Source organism: Cyanistes caeruleus, chromosome 8, assembly GCF_971803275.1.
Source record: "Cyanistes caeruleus chromosome 8, bCyaCae1.hap1.1, whole genome shotgun sequence".
NCBI classification, from domain to species: domain Eukaryota; kingdom Metazoa; phylum Chordata; class Aves; order Passeriformes; family Paridae; genus Cyanistes; species Cyanistes caeruleus.
This window is the reverse complement of record NC_141708.1, coordinates 2,290,303-2,311,340: the sequence shown is the minus strand read 5'-3', so window position 1 is coordinate 2,311,340 and position 21,038 is coordinate 2,290,303. Positions and strand designations below refer to the sequence as shown.

The 21,038-nt window shown below is 47.2% G+C and overlaps 1 protein-coding gene across 6 annotated transcripts in view; it reads left to right on the top strand.

The window, feature by feature from the left end:
• Nucleotides 1-1,317: 1,317 nt before the first annotated feature.
• PTPRE (protein tyrosine phosphatase receptor type E) overlaps nt 1,318-21,038 on the top strand; it is an 87,695-nt gene continuing 67,974 nt past the window's right edge. The window contains exons 1-2 of one of the 6 annotated variants that reach the window (XM_086900805.1): nt 2,361-2,501; nt 11,488-11,626. Coding sequence is in view for 1 of the 6 variants with exons in the window: in XM_086900801.1 (XP_086756927.1) it covers nt 3,890-3,924 (35 nt within the window). In the remaining 5 variants the exon portion in view is untranslated. Of the gene's footprint in view, nt 1,410-1,434; nt 1,457-1,567; nt 1,734-2,353; nt 2,502-3,433; nt 3,925-11,487; nt 11,627-21,038 lie in introns of those variants that run through there. The other 5 variants (XM_023930041.2, XM_086900808.1, XM_086900810.1 and 2 more) reach the window with 5 other exon arrangements.

Here is a 21,038-nt window from a genome sequence, read left to right as displayed (position 1 = left end):
GAGGCCCTGCAGCATCCCTGGAAAATTGGAAGCAAAAGTGCAACGGCTGCCAAAGAGCTGCCACTGCTGAGAGGGGTTTGATTTGTGATGGACAGAGAGGAAAAGACACCTGAGCAATGGGCTGTGAGGTGCAGGAAGAAAAGTCCCTGTTGGATACTGGATTATCCCAGTATTGGGATAAATGTGGGATCATCTGCTCGTTGTTATCTTATTTTTCACAACATTTCAGCCTTCCACTTCCTTAAATTTATTTTTTTTGGTACAGCTTCTGTCTTCCTTCTGTCAAGGTAATGAAATTGCTGTTAAATGGATACAAATCCCCCAGCATCCTCATTTCTCAGCTGCAAAAATTCCCTTCAGACCTTATCTGGAGAGATCTGAAATTCAGTTTCTAAACTCTTCATCCTTCAGATCCCCATTCCTGGACTTTAAATCTGGATTTCTGGTTGAAGCTGTCTATCAGAGAGCATCACCCCAGGTTGTTTTTCTAAAAATTAAACTCAGGCTGTTGGCTCCAGCTCGTTAATATATCCTGGAAAACACAAGTGGCATAAACCTGGCCTTGGAGCATCCTGGATGAGACTGGGAGGATGCAGAGTTGGGCACTAACGAGTCTAAATTATCAATATAATCATCAATTATAGCCCTGAGAGTGGAAGATTGGACAAAGCTCTTTTTACAACTTCATTTCACAACTGCACAATTGATTTAGATATTCCCCTTCTCTCCAGCAAATCCCTTCACACCAAATAATGTATTAAAAACTTTATTGTACAACTTGGCTTCCCAATTCTGTCTCATGACTAATTAATTTTGAGACCACACAGCCTAACAGTATCTTTAATTCCTGCACTAATAGAAAACGTGGTCGTTTTGTCCAACACCTATAATAATTCTATTTATTTTATCACCTGGCTTTAAGCACTGATTTAAATTAATATCCAATTCCTCGCAAAGAGGTTCCCAGTGAGAAAATCGCTGACTTGCAGTCATTTAATCTGCAAAAACCTTCATTAAAATCCAGCTCCTCCCTGGTGCTGTGCCCTCTTGAGCTGCCGTGTCTGCTGACGGAATTTTAACCTCCCCCTAAATCGCTGTTTCCTTGTCAACACGATGCCAAGGGGACGTAATTAGGCCCTGATGAAGTTTCCTGCAGAAGACACAAATATTCACAGACGTTCTGATTTTTTTTTTTGTGTTTTGTTTTTTCTCCTTTCCACCCCCCTGATTGTGTGACATCCTACGGAGCATCTAAATATTGCATGGGAGTGGGGGTGTGGAAAATGGCATGGAGAGCCATTAAGGTGGGGAAAGTTCAGTGAGATCACTTGGATTCCTCCTGGAGGAGAGATTTCTCCTGCTGGGATGCTCTTCTTGCTCTGGGACATCTTTTGGACAACTTAAACACGGTGTGCATGGGCATTTTGGGTTTGAAGTAATCCGGAGTCTGATGAAGGTTAGGAAAGACTTTTTAATGTCTTTCCTGGAGGAGAGATTTCTCCTGCTGGGGCTCTCTTCTTGCTCTGGGACGTCTTTTGGAAAACTTAAACGGGGTGGGGTTTGACAGTAACGCAGAGAATCGTTGGGAAAGACTTTCCAGTCGCCCGGGATCCCTCCTGGAGCAGGGATTTGTCCTGCTGGGAGGCTGCTCTGGCTCCGGGAGAGGCGCGGAGCAGGGACCGGAGCCAGGAGGCAGCGCGATGTGCCTTGAGCCGCCCTGATCCTGACTCCCGGTAATGCCCTCCTCCCTGCCCTGCTGTCCCTCCTGCCCCTCCTATTTCGGGTCTCCCCGGCCGGCTCGGCGGTCCCTGGAGGGGTCCCTGGAGGGGTCCCTGGGCACGGCCAGCCGCGGGTGCGTCCCCCCAGGGCGGGCAGGGCAGAGAGACCCTGGAGGGTCCGTGTGCCCAGGGGAGACTCCTGCATCCCTGGGGAGAGACTCCTTCATCTCGGGGGACATTCCTTCATGCCGGGGGACATTCCTTCATGCCGGGGGACACTCCTTCATGCCGGGGGACATTCCTTCATGCCGGGGGACATTCCTTCATGCCGGGGGACATTCCTTCATGCCGGGGGGACGCGGGGCCGGGGATGAGGGCAGGTGCGGCATCCCCAGGGCCGGGCGCTCTGGGAGGAGCTGTGGGGGGAGCTGGGCAGGGAGCGGGGCGCTCGGCCGCCGTGTGCCGGGGGGCGGCGGTGCTGTGCTGGCGGTGCCGGGGCTGTCGCCGCCGCTGTCGGTGTCGCTGTCGGTGTCGCTGTCGGTGTCGCTGTCGCTGCCGTGGCGGTGACAGCCCCAAGGCCGCGGCCCCGCTCCCGCTGCAGTGCGGGCCGTGCCCGCCAGGCGGCGCCGCGCCCCGGGGCTGAGGGGGATCGGCGGCGGCGGCGGGAGGAGGCGGCGGCCAAAGGGAAATTTCCTGCCGGGAGCCGCCGCCCCGGCCCACAGAGCCTGCCCGGCCGGCCCGGCCGCGCCGCCAGCGGCCCCCGGAGCCGCCACAGCCGAGCAGGTGAGAGAGGGAGCGGGGAGCGGGGAGCGGGGAGCGGGGAGCGGGGAGCGGGGAGCGGGGAGCGGGGAGCGGGGAGCGGGGAGCGGGGAGCGGGGAGCGGGGATGCCGCCGCCCGCAGGTGCCGGGAGCGGCTCCCGGTGGCTCCCGGTGGCTCCGGGTGGCTCCGGGTGGCTCCGCTTGTTCTGGCGCTGCCCAGCCGGGCACGGGCGGAGAGAACGCGGCGCTGCCCGGGGCCGGCCCGGGGAGCCAGCGCGACAGCGCGGCGACATCCCGGTACCGACATCCCTGCAGCGACATCCCGGTACCGGCATCCCGGTACCGACATCCCGGCAGCGACATCCCGGTACCGGCATCCCGGTACCGACATCCCGGCAGCGACATCCCGGTACCGGCATCCCGGTACCGACATCCCGGTACCGACATCCCGGTACCGGCATCCCGGCAGCGACATCCCGGCAGCCCCATCCCGGCAGCCCCATCCCGGTATCGATCCCACCGCGGGGGCAGCGCCGGGCGGGCGGAGCGGCGGCCGCGGCTCCTCGGCGGGGCTGGGACCGCGCGGCGCCCGGGAGATGCGGGACAAGGGCACGGCGGCTCCCCGCGCATCCCTGCACATCCCTGGGTATCCCTGCACATCCCTGGGCATCCCTGCACATCCCTGGGCATCCCTGCACATATCTGGGTATCCCTGCACATCCCTGGGTATCCCTGCACATCCCTGGGTATCCCTGCACATCCCTGGGTATCCTCAGCATCCCTGGGTATCCTCAGCATCCCCGGGCATGTCCTTGCATCCCTCCCAGCTGTGCTCCCCCGGCTCTGCCCCGCTCCCGAGATGGGGCTGGCGCCCGGGCTGCGCCTTTAAAAGCGATTTTCTGCCGTCGGTTCCCATCCAGCTCCTCCTGAAGAGAGCGGGACCGGCGGCTGCGGACGAACTCTTCAGGTCTGCCACGGTCAAGGCTGGTGTTGTTCAAACTCCCTCTATTTCCATTTATTAGTTGGCTTTCACGTGGCTTTTCACTGCCTCCCATCACGGGATTTTATTTTTCTTTTACTCGCGGCTTTGTGGAAAGGGTTACCGGCTGTTTGCTGTGGGATGGAACAGTGTTGTCTAATTGTGAAAGGCTGTCTCCTGGGTTTTTTTCCCAATTTTTCAGTGAGGTTCCTCTCCATGTGGCTTATTTCCATAGCGTGAAGAGATTTTCTGTGTGTTCAGCTGTGTCTGATTTGGATGGGGTAGATACTGCAGAGTTGAAAGAAAAGACAGCGCTTATCGAGCTTTTTTCTTTTTTTTGAGATTTATTTTTCCCCCTAAGATGGTATAATCCGTGGGAAGCAGAAATAAAGATGCGGAGAATTGAAAAAAAAAGTATTTTTTTTTTAAGTGCATGACAGTTGTACCTTCTGTGCATGCTTGGGGCTGGTAAGTAAATAAATAAAATAAGTTTTCTGATGAAAACTAATGACGTTGAGCTGGAAGCTGGGTGTAGTTTAGAAGAGATTTAAATCTGCATAAAATGTGTTTTCCTCATCCTGGAGGGACGTGATCCCCCACTTGGCTTTGCTGGGGGATAAATGAAACCAGTTAAGCCTTGGAGCGGGACGTTTTAGGTGGTTTGGGGGGACTGGCTTGGTCTTGCTCTTGATCAGGTGGAATTTGGGCTTTGGGAGGAATCTTGGTGGCGGTAACAGCAGATCCTGGGGAAATCTGTGTCTGCTTTGTGCTTGGGGTGGTGGCTCTGGGCAGAAAAGGGAATGGAACAGGTTGAGGTGCCCAGGATGAGCCGGTGTGGATGCAAACATCCCCTGGGGGATGATGGATCAGCCGAGCACAGGGAATTCAGCTGAAAACATTTGTTTTGTCAAGTGCCGGAAGGAGTTGAAATGTGTGGAGCGAGCTCAGAAATGTGCGAGAAGAAGGGAAAGAAAATAATGTGAGAAACCCAATGGTGTGGGCGTAGTGATTGCTTTGCTGCGTTCCCAAAGAAAGGGATTGCTGTGCTGTGACTGCCGTGCTCTGCCTTCCTGAAATGCAGGGATTCTCCCAAGCACAGAGCAAAACCCAATTCCTGCTTTGCTGACACCTTTAATAAACCCAGACATCTTCATGTACCTAAAGCAGGGTGCTGGGGCTGTTTGGGCTGCAGGAATTTCTCCTCGAGTGCTAAGTGGGGAATTTTAGCATATTTTGGTCCTAGTTTATATCTTGCTTTTTTCCTTGCTTTCCACCTCACATGTTTACGGTTATTTATCTCTTAACAAACCCAGTCAAGGTTTTTCATCTCTGAGTAAGGGCTGACTTAAATCCCTGAGTTTTCTCAGTCTTTTTCTTCTTCCCTCACCCTCCAGGGCATTCCCAGCTCCTGGGTGGTGCCAGGAATGCCCCGTGTCAGCTGCAATGATGGGAGGCTGGGAAGGGATTGCTGGGGGACTCGGCAGGTTCAGTATCTGTGCAAAACCTTCCTGTCCCACTCAGGGAACTCAGCAGGTTCCCGTGGAGCTGGGGCAGAGGGCAGGGCTGCTCCTTGCCTTGCACAGAGTGAACTCCTGCACCTTCCCAGCTGGGAGGTGACAGCAGTGGAGGAGGATTTTGGAGTCTGGAGCTGTTGGTGTCAGGACCAGAGCTGCAGAGCTGCGTTATTAACTGAGCTGGTTTCAGTGTGCTCCAGCAGAGCTCTGCTCCTGTACTTGGTGACCTTTTTCTCACTCGTTTAAGAGGTTTTGTGAAGAAAAATGACTGGACAGGAGTTGACAAACTGCCAAGTGAAATAGAGCTGGAGGAAGTCAGCACAATTCTGCCCTGTCACAGATGTCCTTGGTGTTTTCTGAGAGTCAGATCCACGTGTTCCAGAAACACAGAAGGGTTTGGCCTGGAAGAGACTTCAAAGCCCATCCCTGCCATGGCAGGGACATCTTCTACTATCCCAGGCTGCTCCAGCCTGGCTTTGGGCACTGCCAGGGATCCAGGGGCAGCCACAGCTTCTCTGGGCACCTGTGCCAGGGCCTGCCCACCCTCACAGCCAGGAATTCCTTCCCAATATCCCATCTAAATATCCCCTCCTTCAGTTTAAAGCCATTCCCCCTTGTCCTGGCACTTATCAAAAACCCCTCTCCAGTTCTTGTTATCAGCAAAATGTTTCTGTTCTTCATGCTTGGTGATGCCAGGTACATTTGTGCAAGGTTTTGGAGCAGGTCAGCTGCAGTGGAAAATAAAAAAAAAAAGGCCAAGCATGGGATGCTGTGGAGGAGGAAAAGCAGGGAGATCCCAAGGAATAATGATTGTTTGTCGTGCTGCTGGGAGCCCACAGAGCCCACCCTGCTCGCTCGAGGAGTGGGAGCTTCTGCAGGAAAATGGTTCAATCATAGAGAAAACCTGAGGATTGTGTTGGTCCCTCCTGGGAGTGATGTTGGCATTTTGTGAATGTGATGCCGTGTTTCAGTCTCTGTTTCTGAAATATCCCTCAGCATGGATTTATGGCAGGGCTTAGCAGCAGGTGGAGATCCCGTGGGTGGTGTCAGAGCACTCGAAGGCCATCAGCAATGAATGATGGGGATGTTTTGGTGGAAAAAAAACTGCCTTTACATGGGAATTTTAAGTGAATTATTCTGTATCTGGACATACAACGAAAATTTCTCAGGAGAAGAGGTTGAAAACAGATGTTTTGGGTAGAAGCTGCAATTCCATCCTTACTCCAGGGGGGCTGGCAGGAAGGGACCGTATTTCCTTTACGAGCAGCATGGTGGGAACAGCACAATGGGATGGGTTTGGTGAATCAGACTCCAACTCTGTCACTTGCTCCTCATCCAGCACTCCCAGGGAGGCTGCAGTTTTTCCAGGAGGCTGCAGTTTTGCAGCACCCCTGCAGCTTGGGAAGCAGCAGAGGAGCAGCCAGGCCTGAGGGATGCTCCTTGCTTGTCCGCAGCGAGCAGCTCTCTGCTCCTTGATGGGCATTTCATTATTGATCTCCTGCTGCAATATTAATGGCAGCAGAATCCCTCTGTAAGCTGCAATATCGTTCTGTGCCCGGCATGGAAAGTGGTGTGAATTGGATCCATGAATTATTAAGGAGTTTGGAATTGCGTGGTCTTGGTGGAGCGTTTATGGCTCCCCTGGATGTGACTCTGGTTTTATGGGCTTGGAGCTGGCTCAGGGAATGATTCGGGTGCTGCTTGAGCTGATTTGTGATGTGATGCAGCAGAATTTGGGCTGAATGCTCTGTGCAGGATTCCTGCATCTTTCTTAACTCTGATCTTGTATTTTTTACTCATTTGTGCCTTTCTGCACAGGCTTTCATCCTGGTGTTACTTGTTAATTGCTTTTGCCCTGTCTGATCTGAATTATACAATCCCAAACGTTCCAAGTGTTCATATTAAAAAAAAACCCTGCCTGTATTTATTCCAAACTTCTTGCTGAAATGTCAATATCCCTTCAGGTTTGTTGTACAAATACATTTAATACTTGTGTAAGCCAGAGCTGAAATGAGATCCTGATAAGGCAGCAATTAGGAGGAGCTCAGCAGCAGCATTTTGTAGAAGTGTTTGTACAGGATTTAATTCTGGGTTATTCACATCATGGACTGTGTTTTTAAGGCACGTTCAGCTGACTTGCTGCAGGTATAATAATAATTCCATCCCTGATATCCCTCTGTCTGGCCAAATCCTCCCTGTTTCCTGCAGAGGATTCTTCACCAGTGACATCCCCTGCCCCAAAAATGCCCTTTTCCCTTTGGCTGCTGTCACTGACTCACTGCTGAAATGGCAAAGTAAAATCTGCTCACAGAGATCTGTCTGTGTTCAAAGGTGTTTCCTGGCTGAGGGGAGAAATAAAACTGGGAAGAAATTTGCTGGATTAGTTTGTGGCTTGCAGTGATGGTGGATTGTTCACTGGGAAATGTACAACAACTCACTCCCGGGGTTTTCCATCACTTTTATCCCCTCTGTAAAAAAGAAAAAGTGCTCAGTCCTGAAAGCTTGTCTTACCTGAGATTCCCTTTTTCTAATGTACAACAATAATTTTTTTTTGTAAAAATGAGAGATCTGAGCAGGTAAAACCAAAAAACAAAGCTGTAAGGCTGAGGTGAGATAAGACATAAACTAAAAAAAAAAAAAAATACCAGCAAGAGAAGTGACAATTTTGGGATTCCTGTGTTGGGAAGAGGCAGCTCTTTCCCACAGGAGTGTGAGGATGCCCCAGCAGCTGGAAGAAGCTGTGCCAAGAACAGCTGTTCCCTGAAGATAACACACAAACAGGAATGCAGCAGCACGAACCACAGGGAAGAACCAGGACACGGAAAGGCTTTGCTTCAGTAGGACAATGAATTGTAAAGAGACAGCAAAGCACAGATTCACAAGGGAAGAAGTGAAAAGTGTGTTACTCCTGTCACCTCTGAAAGATCAGGACACAATAATCAGGGCAGCTGGAGGATAAACCTCCCACTTGAAAGTTTTGTTGCTCTGGAGAAAATATTTTAGAATGAAAAACCCAACTGCACATCCATGGCAAGATCTCACTCTCCTGAGCTCAATCAGTTCCAGCTTTCCTGCTGCTTGGGTGTTCCTTTACTTGCTCTGGGGCTTGAGTTGTCTTCCCTTCCACTAAAATCGATCTATTCCACCTGGAATAACTTTTGGAGGAGCTGGAGCTGCTGTGGATCATCCTGGTGCCCCTTGAAGAGCAGTGTTGGTTGAGGCAGGCTGGGGTGAACTGGGAACTCGATGGTTCCAAACCCCTTTTCCCATGGATGTGGGTTGGGATGAGGACAGAGTGTTTGAGTTTGGGGTGGTTGTAAGAGCTGATATTTCCCTGTCTGTGATGCTGAACCCCACAGGTGCTGCAGTCCCGTCTGAATTCCCAAAGGAGGGGCCATGAGGTTCACACCATGCCTGCTTCTATCTTGCCATTTGTGCCCCTAATTTCTTACCTCCCTTGGTTCTTTTCATGGACTTTTTCCATCCAAAAAAAAATCTAAGTCTGGTAAACAAAAGCGTGATCACAGCTTGAAGCCAACGATGAAAATTCCTGCTTACAGACCCTCTGGTCTGCAGGATATTTGATAAAGGGTCTGTAAATATTTCTGTACTAAGAGCTTCAGCTTCAGAACAGTTTTCACTCCTAACCCTTCCCTCACCCTGTTTCTTTTGGTAAATTCCATCTTGATTGTCTTTTTGCCCTTTAATCTTGGAGTTTTTGCTGCTTGTCTTTGGAGGATTTATTTTCCTTTGCATTCCTAGTCTTGGTTTCTGCTGGAATATGCTGTGGATTGCTGGGCCTTTCCTGAGCAGTAAAATCCTGATTTAAACAAGCCATAAATAATGTTTTTACCTTGTGTTCTGTGGGTTTAGATGTCTCAGGGACTGAGTCTGGTTAATTTAAATTTGGCTTTCATGAATGTCTTCAATCATGCTGCAGAAAGTCACTTACAACATTTAATTATTCAATGATATTAATTGATCTGCAGCCTGTCTTTTTACTAATCTGATACAACAAAGTTTGCAAATTGCTGCTGAGAGCAGGATTGTGGTGGAACAGCTTTCAGATGGCAGCAGAAAAGCCTTTGTGTAACCAGGTTAAAATGATAGATGCTTTCCCTGTTAAACACAGGGCTGAGTTTAAATAGGTTCACGTTATCATTTTGTTTGCAGATGTCAAAAGCTCATTAATTTGAAGTCAAACTCCCTACCTTGCTGCTTCAAACTGCTTTTAAATTACACGTGTGCTGATCAATCTTGAAAAGCCCAAATTAAAAACTCAGCTGAGGGCACCTTTCAAGGCCACAGATCCAACACTTAATTCTAATCTGTTTTCCACAGACAAACCTCCCACTCCAGCACTGCTTCCCGGCAGAAGTGGAGGGAGAGGAAGTTGGAGAGACTTAAATATTTCTGGGAAGGCAAAGAGGAAAGGAAAAGGTGGAAACAGAGAACTATATTTAAATAATGACTTATTTACATTACACAGTTTGAACTATTAGAAATAGACTTAGGAGCTTGTGGTGTTGAGATGATTGATTCTTTCATAATGGGGTGTTTTTCAAGGAGGAACCTCAGATCCTGGGCTCAGTTTTGGGCTCCTCAGGAACTCTGATGGGTGAACTGCCCAAGTTATTTATCAGTTTTGTGCTCGTGTAATCGAGCTGTAATTTGTCCTCAAGAATCTCGAGAACTGCTGCACTGCATCAAATTATTTACCCTTGAAATTCGGCCTCATTTACCAGGATATTCCAAGGAAGAAACTTGAATAATTTCCTTGGAAAAATCACTGGACCCTTCAAATGTTCTCAGTGACCAAAGTTTTACATTTCTGTTTTCAGGAATTGATACTGTGCTGGTGCCCACCGTGTTCTTCCAGGGCAGTTTTGCTCCATGCACTTTCACTGGAATAAAATTCACTGGAATGAAATTCACTTTCACTGGAATGGGATTTAAGGATGGCCAGGCCATCCCTGAGGTTTTTTCCCCTCATTCCAAAGGCTGTCAGTGGGAGCTGAAATCAGAACCAGGAGCGTGGGAAAGGAGGAAAGGAAGGAACTGTCCTGCCAGACAGCGTTTGCAGAACTCTGCCCAGCTGTGCAGGGGCTGGGGGAAGGGAGAAAGCCATGCTGGGGTGACTTTTCAGCTAGAAATGCAATCCTGGCTGGGTATTATTAATTCACAAGTGTGGTAAATCGTTTTAAAAATTATTAATTTAATAATAGAATAATTATTATACTTATATTAATAATTAAATTTAAAATTTTTTTTTTCCTGAATTTAGATGTACTTGAAACTAATTTCAATGATTTTGAAATTTTTTAATTCAGTGCCTTCTCTCAGCTCTCCTGGTCTCCTGAAGCTGAGCATATCTTGTGCTGTTTTGTGTCCATCCAGCAGTGCTTTGGACACCTTTAACCATCTGAAATGACCATTTTATTACTCAAAGATATTTGATTCACTCTCTCAGAAAGGGAAAGGAGTTTGGGAGATAAACTGGTAGAGTTTCAGTGCTGAGTAATGTACATTTCACACATTTATGTCTATACAAAGAAATTGATTCTTACCACAGAAAGAAATGAATCAAAACTAGCAGAACAGGACAAAACAGAGGAAAATATTTTTAAGGTGTGATTTCTGTACAAATAATAACAATGGTTAGAGAAACCATGGATGGTTTGAACGGGAATAAAGCGAGGTGGGGTTTGGGGATTTGATTAGAAGTGAAACTTCTAATCCATCATTTGATTTTTAGTTCCCAGGGGCAGAAGTGGCTTTGTGGGGAGCAGAGGTTTTGGGAAAGGCAGGAATTGAGCTGAGGGTTGAGGGGTGAGTGGGGATGAAAATCCCACCTGAAGGACAGGTTTTGGAGGATGCCATCTCTGCTCTTCAGCTCCCCAGGATAACCAGCGACAGGGGAGAATCTGGAGCTGGGGAGGGTGATGGGCATTGAATTTCTGCTTTAAATAATCAGAGCCTGAAGACAGAAAACACCTTGCACATGTGCCTTTATGTGCATAAAAGACTTGGCCATAAAAATTGATTTTCAGGGCAAGATCTGCCCCTGTTTTTTAATGACTTGAGTGTGGCTGAGCTGTAGCTTTCACTTAGTTAAGCTCATTTCCCACCTGCTTTTCATTTCGAGACACGCCATGGCTTTGGTGGTGGCTGTTGAGAGTCGCTTTGATGTGTGAGGAGGAAACAAAAAAGGGGGATTTTGGGAGAAAATATGAAACAAAAGAAAAAAAGTGGTTATTTGGAGAAAGTATAAAACAAAAAAGGTGGATTTTTGGAGAAAGTATGAAACTAAAACCGTGGATTTTTGGAGAAAATATTGTATTTCTCTTGGAATTTTCTCCCTGAGGTGATAGCAGCCCTTTGTTGATGCCCAGTGGGCTGCTGCCTGAGGAGCCACAAACACCAATTGTTTTGGGGAGCATGACTGGCTCTGGCACTGAACACTGCAGCCATTCATGGGCGCTGCCTCCAGGGCTCACAGGAACCTTTATCCCTGCAGGGAAACTGGAATTTTCCTGGGGACAGAAGCAACAAAGCCCAAGGGGGGAAAATGAGCCCGTTCAGCAAGGATTTGTCCCATCCTGTGAAGGGCAAGGCAGGAGCGTAGGGAAGTCCCCTCTTCCCTCAGCCAAAGACAGGTGATGACTTTTCTTTTGGGCCTTGTGGTTGTGTTTTATGGATTTGAGGTTTATTTTTCTCTCAGTCTCGCTAGGTCGGGAGGGCATGATGCTTTTCTTAAAAATTCCTTGTGGGGTTGGTATTTTTATTGTGATTTTATGTTCAAAATATGCATTAATTCTATGTGCATTGATGAATTGTGTCTGTGGGATGTAAACATGGCAAAATACCACGATTTCAGGCAGAAGAGGAACTTTCCAAGCTGCTTTCAGCACCTCAAATCAATAATTAGAGCGATGCAGCACATAAATATCACAGGCAGCAATGCTTTTGCAGAACTGGTGACATCAGGGATTTGCTGTTTAGGGGTTTGCAGCAGCTGAGCAGGAGCTAATAAATTATCAAAGGTATTAAAGAGATTCTGTTAATTTGCAGAGCCGAAAAGAAACAACACTCAGAGACCACAGAGGCATTTGTGTAATTTCCAGCTCTGTGTTTAAGAGCTCCCATGAGGACCTCTTCAAACCACCAGGTGTTTTCTGGCTTTTTAAGTCTCCCTGGAAACATCTAAACAATTGCATCATGTTGCTGCTCTTTGATCAGAGTCTTTAAAAGCTGTAACTCTTGTCTAATTGCAGCACAGGATGTTTGGCAATAGGAATTAATTTGGGAAATAGTGGATCCTTAAAATAGCTTCAAGCCTAAGGCATGGTAAATACAGAATTTATTCTGGTTGTATCAGGATAGTAAATAGCAGCAGTTGGTAATTGTGGCAGTAAAATTAATTTTGGGGTCATTGGACAGTGCTGTTGGTGTGTTTCTTTACTCTGGACTTCTTACAATTTATTTTAATTATGACCAAATTTAAATAATTGAGCAAGGTTCGTGTTTATGGCAGCAATACCCTGGTGTTTTTGTGTCCCAAAAAGAGGATTTCTCCACACAGAATCCCCACAGCCTGTTTTGCTTCTGGATTCCTTGAGAACTCTTAATTTTATCTCATTTTTCCCAGGTTGTGCAAGCAGGCATTAAACACGGTAGGTGGAATGAGCAAACAAGGCATCCCTTGTTTATAAATTTCTGGAATGCTAAAATCATCTGTGTGCTTTGTTTCCAAACAAGCTAAGTGGGGACAACACAGAAAATATATTGTTATTTGGCCTCTGGGATGCTCCTACTGCATTTTATTTTGAAATAGGCTTTAATATATCTGACCACATGGCCTGGGCAGGATAAGAAAATTCCAAGTGGATCGCTAGCTTTCCTTATTTTGGGAATGTCTCTGCTGGTGTTGCTTGAGACTGTCCTGAGTGTGTGTCCATGAGCTTTTGGCCAGGTGGGATCAAGTCTTTAAAACCTCTTTCCGATCTTCCACTTGGATCTGAATGGATGAGGAACCTCCAAAATCCTGGATCCTGGAGGGGTCTAAAATGATATCATGGCCTTGTGATCCAGAGATCCAAATCAAAATGATTTCTCCTTTCACTCTCGTGTAACATCAGCAAATTTATCCTGTGGGTGCCTGGTGAAACTTTATTTGAAATGCAGTTTGGTGTTAACTGGGTGCCTGGAGCAGGCAGGGATCCCTCAAGGAAAACACTGAATTTCACTCCAGCCCAGCTGAGCAGATTTGGGGCATTTTCTGGGGTTGTTTTTCCAGGAGAAGGAGCCTCTTTCCTGCTGGGAATGTTGAGCAGTGATTCCTGTGTGTGGGTGGGCTGAGTCTGGGCCTTGTTACGCCTCATTTTCAGCTCTTCTCTTTGGGAGAGACCTCCTGGCCACTGATGTCTTCAAGAACATTTTTACTATGAGCATTTAAAAGGAGAATTCTGCTGGTTTTCATTTTCCTGTCCTGATGTTTCTGCAGAACAAATGGAACAAATGTGTTGCATATTCTTGCTGAGTTGACCTCAGTTGCCCGAGGCCCACGAGGACCCTCCAGGAGCCAACTGAGGCTCGATTTCAGCAAGACTTGTGCTGATTCTGGGATGAAATATTTACTCTGTTGTGAAATAATTCATGGAATTGGGAATGAAACAGTTAGTGTAAGGATGTGGAGCTGCTGCAGTGATCCAGAGGAGGCCATGGAGATGCTCTGAGGGATGGAGCCAGGCTGGAAGAGCTGAGAATGTTCACCTGGAGAAGGGAAGGGACACCTTCAGGCTCTGGAAGGGGCTCCAGGAGAGCTGGAGAGAGACTGGGGACAAGGGATGGAGGGACAGGAGCCAGGGAACGGCTCCCAGTGCCAGAGGGCAGGGATGGATGGGATTTTGGGCAGGAATTTTTGGCTGTGGGGCCCTGACACAGGGTGCCCAGAGCAGCTGTGGCTGCCCAAAAGCATCCAAGGCCTTTCTGAGCTGATGGATTCCCAGCTCGGTGCTGTTCATGGCTGGATCCATCTGTGTAGGCACGTCTGAGCACCAGTTTGTGAGAGGAAAGTTCATCTGGGAGACAGGCTCTGTTACTTGAGCCTTTCTGAAGCAACCGAGTCACAGAGGGTGTTTTCTTTGTGGAAAAACAGAGGCTGTGCCAAAAGCTGGGCACAACTCTTTCCAGGAGTGAGAGCCTATGGAGAATCCAGTCTGCTTCTGGATGAAATCCCTGCCATTTGTGGAATTCCCTCTGTAAAAATGTCACTCACTGGAAGTCCTGGCAGTCTGGAGGTGACGGGAATCACTGCCCCTGTTGTCATCCTCAGCCATGAGCAGCTCCTGGAGCTCTCTGAAGATTTACCCACCTCCCTTTTGTGTTCCAGCTTGGAGTTGTACAGCTCCTTCCTCATCAGAATTTGCAGAACAGTGAGAGGTTTGTATTTTTGCGAGGAGTTTTATCTATTTTTGTTTCGGCCTCCCACCGGTAGTTTTTGTTTTGAATCTGGATTTTTGGCTGTTTATCCAGCCTTTGAACAGGAACATCTGAGTGCTCCTGGAGCCAGCAGGAATAATGACTTAAGGAGGAACAGAGTTTACTGTTTCTTTTTGGATCATTGTACTGAAGAATGGCTGAAGTAAGCAGAAATTGATACAAATCTGAGTTTTCATCTCCCACATTGGGCAAATAGTGGTTCTTGCTTCTGCAGGAAGGTCTTGTGATGGCAGCATCCAAGCAAAAAAGGTCAAATCCCTGTAGGACATACCCAAAACCTTCAAATGAAGGAAATTTCATGTAAATGCAAACAAGAAATGCTCCCTGAGGGCAATAACTTTTAATTTATCCCCTCAGTGTTACAGAAAACAAACTTGGAACCAATTTGTGCTCCTTGAAGCATCTCTGGAGGATGCTGTCCTCCTTCCTGTGCACTTCTCCAAGGAAAAGTCCTCTCCACTTGGCTCAATACGTGAAGTTGGAAGGCAGAGAAACCATTTATTCACATCGTGTTAATCCTAAAAACTAAAGGAAGAAAAGGCTGTAGGTGAACTTGGCCCCACATAATGACAATTGTAGGGGGGAAGTCACATCTCCTGTACATCATGAAATGACAAAACAGCTCTGTGAGTCTTGCTGATGGATCCTGAAGTGCTTGGGGTCGAGGAAAGGCTGGCAGGATGGAGATGAGGGCGATACTCAAACATTTCCTGCTGGTGAGGTGTGTGATTGTGAGAAACCCCCCGTGATAAAACTCAGTGCCTCAGAAAGGAGAGATTGTGTGTGCTTATCTGGAAGTTCCCTTTCCTCCAGGCTGATAACATTCTGAGGACAGCATAAATAGGAATTGCCATCCCCAGCCTCGTGTTATCGCTTTGGGAACAGCTTTTCTATCGCTCCAGCTGATGGAAAAATATGTTCCTTTAATAATACCAAACACAATCTCTGGTGTTGGTGGAGTTGCATTATGTGGGATGTGGAAGGGGGAATTGAAGGAAATTCGCTCTTCCCAGGGATCTGATGTGGATCCCAGGCTGCAGCAGGGTGGGAAGGGGCTTTGTGCTTCTGTTCCCATCTGTGTTCCCATCTCTGTTCCCATCTCTGTTCCCATCTCACTGGGCAAAATTTTGTGAAGTCTCTGCACTCCCTGAGCTCCAGGTGGGGATGAGAGCAGGACCTGCCCTTCCCTGGCTCCATCAGGAGCTGCCTCACCCATCCCAGTCTTCCCTGTCTGTTTATCTTCCCTTTTGTCCCCAGGGAGCCAGGATGGGACTGAGATTTTTTTGGACAGGAAAAGTTCAAAACTAACCAGAGGAGACAGCCAAAGCTGAAGTAAATGAACTGCTGCTGGTGTTGTTTTGTCTGTCTGAGTGAAGGATGTGGTTTTGTCAGTGTCATCTTCCAGAAGAATTTGTCTTCCAAAAATTGTTAACAGGTTTCTGCCTCTTCTCAGCTTATTCATGCCCCTGAGCTGCTGCTCTCAGAGGATGTCGAACATTTTTTTGTGGGCTGTAAATCCCATCAGGGAAATGTTTCTTTCTTGCTTTTGCCATCCTAACTTTAAAATGAATTTATTTATTTTAACCCAGATATTTTCCTGACCTGGCACAGCAAACATGGGTGCAGGGTGGCTGAGGGAGTTCTCAGCTACAGAGGGAGGAGGGGGGACAAGAGAGGAAGGTGGAAAACAGAAATCCTTTGATCTTGGAGCTTGTTTTTGTGCTGTTTGTATTCCTGCACCTGCTGCACGCTGCCTTTTCCAGTGCTGGGAGCTGTGCCTGCTCTGTGTGACGGTGAAAAGGACATTTCCCTAAGCCTGTGGGGTGTTCCAGGTGGCTGTGGGGTGTTCCAGGTGGCTATAGGCTATTTTAGTGGGCTATGGGATGGTTATGGGGTGTTTTAGGGGAGTATGAGGTGTTTTAAATGGCTTTTAGGTGGCATTAGGGTGGTTTAGATGGCTATGGCATGTTTTAGATGGCTGTGGGGTATTTTAGATGGTTTTTGTGTGGCTGTGGTGTGGTTTTAGATGTCTATGGGGTGTTTTAGATGCCTGTTGGGTGTTTCAGATGCCTGTTGGATGGCTCTGGGGTGCTTTATATGGCTTTGGGGTGGCTGTGGGGTGGTTTTGATCCTTATAAGGTGGCTGCTGGGTGTTGTAGGTTGCCATGAAGTGGTTTAGATGGTTATGGGGTGTTTGTGGGGTGTTTTAGATCATTACAGGGTGGTTATGGGGTGGCTATTCAGTGTTTTTAGGTGGCTGTGGCATCTTTCAGATGGCTATGGGGTGACTGTGGAGTGGTTTAGATGGTCATGAGGTGATTTAGATGGTTATGGGATTGCTATGACATGGTTTAGATGACTGTGGCATGGTTAAGATGGTTGTGATGTGATTTAGATGGTTATGGGATTGCCATGGGGTGCTTTAGGTGGCTGTGGGATGGTTTAGGTGGCTGTGGGGCAGTTTAGGTGGCTGTGGGATGGTTTAGGTGGTTATAGGATTGCCATGGGGTGGTTTAGGTGGCTGTGGGATGGTTTAGGTGGTTATGGGATTGCCATGGGGTGGTTTAGGTGGCTGTGGGGTGGTTCAGGTGGTTGTGGGGTGGTTTAGGTGGTTATAGGATTGCCATGGGGTGGTTCAGGTGGCTGTGGGGTGGTTCAGGTGGCTGTGAGGTGGTTTAGGTGGTTATAGGATTGCCATGGGGTGGTTCAGGTGGCTGTGGGGTGGTTTAGGTTGTTATAGGATTGCCATGGAGTGGTTTAGGCAGCTGTGGGGTGGTTTAGCTGGTTTTGGGATTGCCATGGGGTGGTTCAGGTGGCTGTGGGGTGGTTCAGGTGGCTGCATCGTGTGGTGGCCGTGTATCTGGAGGTGCCACACGAAGACAAAAGTTGAGAAGCAGAGCAGGAAGAATAAAATGCCCATTGTGTCTGAGTGGAGCCAGTGAGGAGAACCCCAGGAGGCAGAGAGGAGGGCACAGGGCTGGGAAGGAGCAGGGCCAGGAGGCTCCAGGGCCAGCAGTGCCCTTGGGCAGAAGGTTGGGCATTGCCCAAACCCCAAATTGTGATGGGAATTTGTTGCTTTCCCTGGATATCCCGTTTGAGAGCAGGGAGCTTGTCCTGTTTGTGCTCCCCGTGTCACATCTCTGCCTCACTCCCAGGATCCTTTCAGGGTGACAATGTCACCAAACCCCAGTGTCCTTCCAGATGTTTAAAGTCGTTTCCAAGATGTTCTGTGCCACCCTAAATTAACACTCCTGTTAATTTATTAAATGACTACTGAAAACTCATTAACAAATACATCCTGATATATTTAAAGGGGGAAAAAACCCAAAAGCTTTCCTCTGTGCACATCTCCTGTTTTCCTCTCCAGAATTCCAACTCCTTCTCCGATCCAGAGGTTGATCCAGAGCTCCTAAAGCAGAACCTGAAAATGTTTGCTGCCAACACCCATCCCTTGTTAAGCAGTATTTACATAAAACATGCTGACACCACTTTGGGGAGATTGAGTAGGATGCTTTCTCAGCTGTTGAAATTTGCACACGAGATGGAAGATGTTTTGATTAAAAGAAGGGTTAGCTGAATATTTTTTTTTTCCCATTTATTCCCATGTGTCAAAATCAAAGCAGAGTTTTCTCCAGGCGTTTTGCCCATTTTCTTTTTATTTCTTTTCTGTTCCTGTTGTTCAGTTGTTTGGATTCTTTCCCTCAAGGTTGGGATTTTTGTGTTTTTTTTCCTCGTAGCAGAGGAATTCAGTTATTTAAGGAGATAAATACATATTAAAATGCCTTTTAGACAGAAATAAACACTACAACTGGGTTTAGCTTCCTGTTTATTTTGGGAACGTTTGTAAATTCATTGTGGAATTTATTGGATAGGCAACGGTGAACTGGGACAAACAGGGAGAAACCAGGGAGATTTTCCTGGTTTTCCTGGAGGAACAGCAGGGAAAAAGAGCACAATAATAATTTTATTGTAGCTCTCCACATTCTCCCTCCTTGTGACTTCTCTAATCTGAAGCCGTTTCTGTGATAACATTTCCCTGCCTGGTTACTCAGTTGATTTTTTGAGCCACATTTCAAAAGCCTCGTGTCAAGGATAACTCCAACTTCCCTAATCAGTGCTGAAACGACTTCAGAAAAGCCTGAAATGGAATCTTCTCTCCTCTCTCCCCCTGCAGTGAGCAGAAACCTTTGTGATTCCTTTATTTTTATTTGCTCTGTGAGGGTGCGAGCGCCTCTGGCCACTGAGAAACTGGAGCAAAAGCTTTTTTTAGCAACTAGAGCAGAATTTTCATAATAAACCTGATCTCGTGCCGTTTCCGAGCCTCCTTTGGGGAGAATCAGGGAAGGAAGCTGGAATTAGGGAGGGTTAGAAGGGATGGAACTTCAAGGAGCCTCATCCTAAAAACTCTCTGTGGATTTGCTGCCGCTGCCTGGATTAGAGGAGCCTTTAATTTGCTTTTAATTAAAATGATTTTCATTTATTCTTGCGCCTTCTTCAGAGGTCCCGAGGCGCCTCACAAACTTGTGATGCTGTATATAAACCACAAAATGCATATTCATGTGGTGCTGAGATTTCACCTGCAGCTGAGGATGAAGGAGAGTTTTACCTTCTTTTTTTGTTGTTGTTGTTTTAGAGCCTCAGATCCCAATCCCAGAGCAGCTTTTCAAGCTCTGTTGTTGTACATGTTCTCAATGAGCTGGAGTCCAAAGTGTAAACACTGCCCTTCCATAAATAGCTTATCTGGATACTATATTTAAATAGCCAGGGCTTTGTTTTTGCAACCTCATTCAGTTGGGGAAAAAAAAAATAGTCATGTAAATACCTTTTTCTTTCTTTCTTTCTTTTTTTTTTTTTTTTTTTTTTATCAAAAGGGAAATGCACCTATTGCAGAAAATTCCCAAAGGAAATGATGGTTTAAAATGGAAAGTGTTGCATAGCTGGTAATTAGAGTAGTGTTAATTATTTTTTAAATAGTTGATCTTAATACAATGTAGATATTAAAGAATGAAGAGAACCTTTCCTAAAGAAGACTGTGCTACAATTTCTTTGTGTGCTCCACGATAACTATGAAGGAAAAGGAGAAATTTTTTTAAATTTTTTTTTTAAAACTTTCTTTAAAGGACTTTTCTGGTGGTTTCTTTCTTTTTGGTTATTTGCTGAGGCATAAATCCTGGATCAGCACAGAAACCTGAGGAAATCCAAGGAATATTATGGACAATGCAGTTTCAGGGATGAATTTGATGTCCCAACTGAGGTGGCAAAGGAACAACAGAGAGGGGGAGGATGAAAAGAGCAAGGAATTTTTCCAGAGCCTTGAAAAGTTGCTACATTCTTGTTTTGGGAGAAGAACAAATCATAGGAGAGGAGATGCTGAGATTTTATTCGTGCTCTTGTGAGGTGGGGGTTGGTCTCTTCTCCCAAGGAACAAGAGACAAGAGGAAATGACCTCAAGTTGTGCCAGGAGAGATTTAGGTTGGATATTTGGGAAAATTCCTTTATGGAAAAGAATTCCAGGCCTGGCAGTGGTGGAGTCCCCATCCCTGGGGGGATTTAAAAGCCCTGTGGATGTGGCACTTGGGGACATGGGGCAGTGCTGGCCTTGGGGGCCAGGGTTGGACTTGATCTTGGAAGGTTTTTCCTACCTAAACAATTCCGTGATTTCTGTGAGTTTGGACAGCTCTGATTTAGGGCTGGCACATTTTGTAAGGCCTCTCTGCAGTCTCCTGGAGGCAGAATTTCCCTCTGTGCTTTCAGGCAGTTGTAGAAATCCAGAGACCGTGCCATGAGTTTTTAATATCCGCTGTTTAAGAGGGAAAAGCAGAACAAAGTCCTTAAGCACAATATAAAGGTGGTTATTTCTTAATAAAGCTGTGTCTTGAAGAAAATTGCTCTTCTGCTGTCAGAGAAGAAAACCTGAAGCTTTTGCTTGCTTCCAGAGTGTCTGAAATTCCCCTGCTCAAGTTTGGGGAAGCAAAAGGCCCTTTTGGAGGGTGTCACACCAGAACTGCGAGCAGCACATTTTCCCATAATACTCTTTTTGTTCCCTGGATGAATGCAGCAGTGTTTGCTCCTACGGAGGAGCTGCTCATGAGGAGGTCACAGAGGTTCCTTGGATCCTTGGAGGAGGGCACAGGGCTCAGCACTTGCACAGTGTGAGATTTTGGGAGTTTTTTTGGGATTTAACTTTGAAATGTCATAATCTCTGCATGGGCAGGGACACCTTCCACCATCCCTGGTGCTCCAAGCCCTGCCCAACCTGGCCTTGGACACTTCCATGGATGGGGCAACACTTGAGTGTTTCAGTTTGAGGCGTTGGGGTTTATTTGGTTTTTTCCCACCTTTGTTTCCCAAACCTGTTGCTCATCTCTTGCTCTACAATCAAACCCATGAAGTCTCAGTGTTACTTTCTGCTAAAACTGATTGATAAAAGTGATCTGCTGGTGTTTGCAACAACATCAGTGAGACACACAAGGCAGAGTGTATCCTGAGGGCAGGAATTCCTTCTTCTCCCTGCTCTGTCCTCTCCTGGGGCAGATTCCTGATGGTTGACTCTTTCTTCAGGTCTGA